General features: G+C 26.1%; 1 protein-coding gene across 1 annotated transcript in view; it reads left to right on the plus strand.

The window, feature by feature from the left end:
- LOC111618648 overlaps positions 1 to 7977 on the plus strand; it is a 129385-nt gene that overhangs the window by 1212 nt on the left and 120196 nt on the right. Inside the window, exons 2-3 of the mRNA XM_023360206.1 lie at positions 2143 to 2199; positions 3708 to 3764. Of these exons, the coding sequence (XP_023215974.1) occupies positions 2143 to 2199; positions 3708 to 3764 (114 nt within the window). The remainder of the gene's footprint in view (positions 1 to 2142; positions 2200 to 3707; positions 3765 to 7977) is intronic.

A 7977-nucleotide genomic window follows, 5' to 3' on the forward strand; every position in this document is an offset into this window, starting at 1 on the left:
CAAAATAAACAAAAATTTTACGAATTTGCTGATTTGCACTTGGCGAATTACGACACTGTTTTACGAAATACTGTTTATGTTTATGTACGTGATGGAATGCATAACTTTTTTTGTTTCAACAACGTCTCACCCAGCACAGTGGTCGTAAACTCTTAAATATATTTTACGTAGTAATAAAAATATAACTTGACATACGTATTTATAAATAATTTATATTCAAATTACATCATTTCTATAACCAAGGGCGGCGTAAGGCATGGACGACGTGGGCCACCGCCTATGCCTCGCGGTCCGAAGGGCCTCGCGCCTGGAAGGTTTATGCATTACTTAAAAGCCGTGAACGCGACGAAAAAGTTTTACTCGTCATAAAACGATAAATAGTTTGTCAAATTTTTATTCATAAAAATGCAGTTCAACTGCTTTTTATTTTATAAAATCCGTCTTCTTGCGCCACCAGAAGGCCTTTTAAACAATAGGTAGTCTGGTAGCGTTGGTCAGTAGTAGTCCAAATTCGATACGAACGTTTGTTTCTTGAAAATTTGATCACTATTTAAATACAGTATTTACTTTTAATATTACCGATATGTCATCGAAAAGAAAACGTGTTGTATTATCATTAAAAGACAAATTAAAGTATATGCTTCCATTATCCGGATTTTTCCTTATCCGGACTACCTTCATCCCCAATTAGTCCGGATAATCGAGGTTCTACTGTATATTGCAAGTTGTATCTTATTTGCTGTAAAATATGAATATTATTATTAATATTTATCTGATATTCTTGTTGCAATATTACTGTAAGTTAGCTTTTGATTACTTATCTTTATAACCAAAAGTTAACAATCTCAAAAATCCTATTTAATTAAAATACTTTTGTTAAGAATAAATAACTAGAAATCAAATGAAATTGTTTTTTTTAATTGGAAGCTTTTCGATTTGACTAAAAATTGAATAAATACATAATTGAGTATTATTTAATTCTGATTTGGATTTCAGTTGTACCAAAAAGCTTTAAATAATATTTTTGTACTAAAGCCAACCACTGCCATATGTCATTGAGCTATATAACTGCTATAATAATAATAAATTGCCAAACAATTTGATACTAAAGGGAGGCATTAGTCACCATCTCATAATAAATTTAATAATTATAATTTTTTTAATTAAATAATTTAGATTAATGTTTGGTAATTTATTATTATTATAGCCATTATATAGCCCAATGACATATGGCTGTGGTTGGCTTTAGTATTATAATGTGTTGGGTTTTTGTAGAGTTGTTTGTTAACATTTTTGTTGTAAATATTTGAGTAATTAAAGTTTTATGTAATTATTTTAACTGTACTCCTGCAAAATATATAGTTTATTACAAATAAATGAAATTTAATATTTATAGCAACTAAAAATCACATATTTTCTATGAAGTAATTTGAAATATAGCTGTTATAAAAATAGGAAATTTCAATAGAGTCTACCCTATATCATCGATTGGCTTCCTTATATTACCTAGTTTAAAGTCTGCTATCAATATTAATTATGTCAACATTAAAAATAAAACAAGTTCCTAGAGAATGATTTTAATATTCATTTTATAATCTGTTTAATTTTTTAATATTGATTTAGATAAACTTATCTCACATCAGATAACATTATAAGTCAATGGTATATGTAGTTAAATAAAATGACATTATTTTTTCCAACGTTGTGTAAATATTTATTGTGATACAACTGTATTGCCAATAAAATCAAAATGGGAACAATTTGGATAAGAATGATTTTAATACCAATTGTCAAAATACTGGTTTAATACATTAAAAATTTTTGATCTTTCATTTAAGTTCTATCAGCTAAATGTGGCAATGTCCATTATAAATGGAAGAAAATGTTAGTTACGGTAAAATTTTTTGTTTTGCTGATTGTTGTTGTGATTTAAGAATAATTTTTGAAAAAATTTACACAATTAAATTTATTATCAAATTTAAAAAATATGTTCTTGATGAATTATTTTTTAAAAGTGGATTGTTGCCAAAATTTATAATTTTGAATTTTTAAAAAATTTTTATGAGTTAATGACAAATGGATGATGATTACTTAAAATGTATTGTTTTGATAAATAACAGATGTTAATTTTTATATTTTCAGACCTGTTTTCCGATGCAGAATCAATAGATGACTTTACGGACGATGCCCGACCAATTGGTAAATATCTACATGTGCATTCTTTATGCTGTTCTGTTTATATAAATGTATTTTGGTAAATGTTAAATTCTATAACTGAATAAATGTTAAGTACTGCTATATTTTATTATTCTGATGAGAATTAGTTTATTGACTTTTTTTAAATAGTATAAAATAAGATTACTAGTTTAGTAAGTTGTCAAACTTTTTCCTTTATTCATGAGGTTTCTTACATCTTTTAATTAAACTTTCTCTTTACAAAGTTCTCAGACAGTTAAATTAATTTAGGAAAGTTGTTTTTTTTTAATTGGAAGCTTTTCGATTTGACTAAAAATTGAATAAATACATAATTGAGTATTATTTAATTCTGATTTGGATTTCAGTTGTACCAAAAAGCTTTAAATAATATTTTTGTACTAAAGCCAACCACTGCCATATGTCATTGAGCTATATAACTGCTATAATAATAATAAATTGCCAAACAATTTGATACTAAAGGGAGGCATTAGTCACCATCTCATAATAAATTTAATAATTATAATTTTTTTAATTAAATAATTTAGATTAATGTTTGGTAATTTATTATTATTATAGCCATTATATAGCCCAATGACATATGGCTGTGGTTGGCTTTAGTATTATAATGTGTTGGGTTTTTGTAGAGTTGTTTGTTAACATTTTTGTTGTAAATATTTGAGTAATTAAAGTTTTATGTAATTATTTTAACTGTACTCCTGCAAAATATATAGTTTATTACAAATAAATGAAATTTAATATTTATAGCAACTAAAAATCACATATTTTCTATGAAGTAATTTGAAATATAGCTGTTATAAAAATAGGAAATTTCAATAGAGTCTACCCTATATCATCGATTGGCTTCCTTATATTACCTAGTTTAAAGTCTGCTATCAATATTAATTATGTCAACATTAAAAATAAAACAAGTTCCTAGAGAATGATTTTAATATTCATTTTATAATCTGTTTAATTTTTTAATATTGATTTAGATAAACTTATCTCACATCAGATAACATTATAAGTCAATGGTATATGTAGTTAAATAAAATGACATTATTTTTTCCAACGTTGTGTAAATATTTATTGTGATACAACTGTATTGCCAATAAAATCAAAATGGGAACAATTTGGATAAGAATGATTTTAATACCAATTGTCAAAATACTGGTTTAATACATTAAAAATTTTTGATCTTTCATTTAAGTTCTATCAGCTAAATGTGACAATGTCCATTATAAATGGAAGAAAATGTTAGTTACGGTAAAATTTTTTGTTTTGCTGATTGTTGTTGTGATTTAAGAATAATTTTTGAAAAAATTTACACAATTAAATTTATTATCAAATTTAAAAAATATGTTCTTGATGAATTATTTTTTAAAAGTGGATTGTTGCCAAAATTTATAATTTTGAATTTTTAAAAAATTTTTATGAGTTAATGACAAATGGATGATGATTACTTAAAATGTATTGTTTTGATAAATAACAGATGTTAATTTTTATATTTTCAGACCTGTTTTCCGATGCAGAATCAATAGATGACTTTACGGACGATGCCCGACCAATTGGTAAATATCTACATGTGCATTCTTTATGCTGTTCTGTTTATATAAATGTATTTTGGTAAATGTTAAATTCTATAACTGAATAAATGTTAAGTACTGCTATATTTTATTATTCTGNGATACAAGCCACAGTTCGGTATACAGAGCTAAAAGTCTTTGAAAACAGCTGTTTGTCGACTTTGGCGTGTTATTCCCTTGAAAGTTTCAGGGGAAGATTGGTTTCTAGACAGATGTGCATCAGTTACCGTAAACACTCAAATATATCACTAAATTTTCGATCATTTATACTCTTTCAATAAGTGGGGACTGCAAAAATGGTCCAAAATACAGTATAAACTTCTATTGGGTTTATATTTTTAACAACATAGTGAAAGGAAGTTATTTTTTGTGATTTTTACTGTCCACAAAACTGATTGAAAAAATTTTAGCCATAACAATGCCGAATGAAAAGAAAGGACTGTCATTAAAAAGGAAATTTATAACTCTTCAAGCAAAAATAGAAATTTTGGATCAAATTAAAAATCAAGAGTGGATAGCTAATATTGGTAGGCACTTTAATTTAAATGAGTTGACTATTCGGTCGATTAAGCAATTGGGAGAAAAGATTAGAAATTTGGTCGCATCCGGATCATCTATTCTTGCAAAAAATGTTGCTCGTCTGAGAGCACCTATAATGGAAAAAATGGAACAAGCGTTAATATTATGGGTAGAAGATATGAAAAAGAAACAGCTGCCTTTAAATAAAACTGCACTTAAACACAAAGCCTTAAAAATATTTGATTATTTAAAACAAATGGGACAGTCGTCAGCTGATGAAACCAGTGTTAAATTCGTGGCTAGCAATGGCTGGTTTGAAAAATTCAAAAAACACCATTCAAACACCAAGTGTTTCTTTTTTTAGAACCGAATCCCAGTTTTTGTATTAAGTTGGTGTCTCCTATAACGCAATTTCCCACAATGCAGTATTTTCAAGGAACGTATCTACCGCATTGTAGGAGGCCTACCTGTACTAATAAGTTTTAATAAGTTGATGTTTCCCCAACCCACAACTCTAGGTTTGGGTAATTTTATGAAATACTTTGAGATGATAAATTTTTTTCTTTTGTGTAGTTAATTGTAATTTTTGTCAAAATTAGACCAAAGATTGTTTATATGTTGAAGAGGTTGGGAAGGGTAATATTTCTAAAATAGTAAATGAACCCCATTTTATGAGTAACCATTTGTATTAGTAATTTAATGTAAATCTGAAAATTTATAAGTAATGGTATCAATTATTAGGGATGAAAAAAGAATGCCAGAAAGTATAGTGACAATGTTGCCATTTTTTAATCAAAAGATAAATTTAATATTGCATTAATACATACAGTATTCAAACACCTTCTATCACTTTATCACTTTAGATGCTACAAAAATATTTCATTGAATTGTGATATAAATAGAATGGAAAACATGGAATAAGTGAAAACCTGATTGTGTACTTGTAACTATAAAGAACTGATTTTTTATTTTCTCATTATTTTGTAAATATACTTTTCTCCTTTGTATTTTTAACAGAGGAAATTCCATAAATAAAATTTGAAATTTTATCAAATGGAATGTAAATAAAGATAAGATTTAAGATCTTTTTCCATTATTTTATCAGAAGTCCATATCGTTTTAGTTATGTCAAAAAAGTATATTTTTACCATAACTATTATAAAACATTTTATATATTTTTTGTTGCTATTTTATTCTTCCACAGTTTCTTTTCTATAGACCTAAAAAGAATATAACCAACTGATATAAAAAAAACTTATCATTTTTATTGGAGAATTTTATTAAGAAGGTACTGATGTAAGTCAATTACTGCTACACATTTCATAATAAATTCTTATTCTCTAGATAATATGGAGAAACTAATTTAATCTCACTTTCATTTATTTAATAACTCATTAAGTTTATTCATAACAACTATGCATATTAGGTTTAATTAAGATTGCATGAAATATCATTTACATAATATCTAAAGTTAATAAGGAAATACAGATAAAATCAAAGAGAAGTTTTCTTTATTTTTAAAGTAAACTTTTAACGTAAAAAATTTGCAATAGGTTGTTAAATATCTAAAATAAATGGAATCAGTTTAAAATATTTAAACATTTAATGTTTGTAAATGGTGTGACACAATCAATAATTAAAATAAAAATTTAGTAATTTAAATTCACTCATATTTAATTTCATGTTTGAATTTTAAATGTTTTTTTTTTTATCATTATAGCCATAGATAAGTTTATTATAAAATACTATAAATTAGTTATTGTTAAGTTTATGTAATTGTAATTGATTTATATTGAGCATATTTTAACACTTGTAATCAATACACTTAAATATTAGATTTTCAGCTATATTTTTTAAGTCAATTTGAACATAGTTTTCTTAAGTTAATTATAATTTCAAGTGATTTTTCACAAATAATAATCTATACATTTATATTAAATCAGTTAAGTTTTAATAACTAATGTTTTTCTAATTACTTACCTGTCATAAGATTTAGAAGAATAAAATTTAAATAGAATGAGCAATTATTTATTGTGACATCGTCACAATGCTGGGCTGAAATTTTTAATCATAGTTTTTTAATTTATTTAATTTAAAATAAATGCTATCTACTTCAAATAAGTAGTATCTTGCCCCTGTACATCATACTTTTCCTGTTAGATGATGACATGACTGTTGCTCTCTAACTCCTTACAGGGGAAAATTTTTGAATTGAAATAACATGACTTTTGGTTTGCATCAGAAGTTCACATTCGCTTAATTGGAGTCTTCCACTCCTAAGCTTTCCATCTGGTCTCGGCTTTTATCTATCTAATTCTATTCTTGAGATTAAGGAAAGACACAGACAAGGAGAGTAGGAATTTATAGGTCTACGATATTTTCAAATTGCTGCCCAATTATACAAAATTCAATAAAGTATAATATAAAATATTATGCAATATAACTCTAACATTTATATTTAAACAAATTAAAATAAGCTGTTAATATTAAGAAATCATTCACAATAAGATGATCTGAAAAAAAAGAGTAAATCACAAACATTATTCAAAGTATTGCAAATGACATATTGTAAGAAAGAGTTTATTTGTTTTAACATAAAGTGGACTGTAAAGATAGAAATCTGTAAAATTCAAAAGTATTAACTTTATTTCAAATGTAATCAGAAAGATTTACTTTTACATAAAAGTTTGTTTTCTAAAATACATTTAAGACTTAAATAATTATAATATTTAAATTTGTTCCATTTTTTTCAAATGCTCTTCATAAGATTTTTGACAGTATTTCTTTCAATCATTGTGACTGTTATTTTCCACTTCAGAGAAAACTCTTTAATGTCTTTTGCTGTTTGTACTGCTACATTACCTATGTTTCATCGTCTAAAACCAAACATACATTCTTCTTGCCAATTAAATAATACAATTTTTGAGCTTTAGTTTTAATTATCTTTTGTTTTTCAGTCATTTCAGGAATTTTTTGTTTTTAATGTGATCTCATATCTGCATGCTGCTTAGCCCTTTAAACCATTATTGTTTATTTTCACACGTTTTTTTCTTTAGCTCTCATTGATATACAGTGGTACCTCAGGATACGAAATTAATCTGTTTCGAAACTGAGATCGTATCATGAAAATGTTGTAAGGTGAATCATTTTTCCCCATACGATTACATGTAAAACCAAATAATTCGTTTCAACACGAAAAACACACTCAAATTAAAGCTAAGTTGTACATTAAAAAAAAATAACTATAGTAAGGAAAACACTGAAAAATGCATTTTGTAGTTGTAAATGTATAAATAACCATAATAGAATAATAATTGATAAAAAAAAATGTAGCTATATTTGCACTTTACCTTTGAGGATAGACGACGGTGGAGGTATAAACTGGTGGTGGAAGAGAGAGAGAAGGGAAATGATACTAAAACTTAACTTACACAACATAACAAAAACTTAAAAGTAACTTAGAAAAGATTAAAAAATTAGTGTTGTTTTATATATATTTTTAAAATTTTTATTCACTGCTTTTTACTTTCTTTCCTTCACTTCCATCAGCACTTTCACTGGATAGAGGTCGCTTGGTAAAATATCTATCCAAAGAGGCTTTGCTTTGCCTACTTTTTAAAATGTTTCTAAAATGACTTAGGCAAATGTCATTACTCCGAGCAGCAATACGGCCAGTGTG

The sequence above is a fragment of the Centruroides sculpturatus genome, unplaced genomic scaffold (assembly GCF_000671375.1).
Source record: "Centruroides sculpturatus isolate CEXI.00-Female unplaced genomic scaffold, Cexi_2.0 scaffold116, whole genome shotgun sequence".
Lineage (NCBI taxonomy): Eukaryota > Metazoa > Arthropoda > Arachnida > Scorpiones > Buthidae > Centruroides > Centruroides sculpturatus.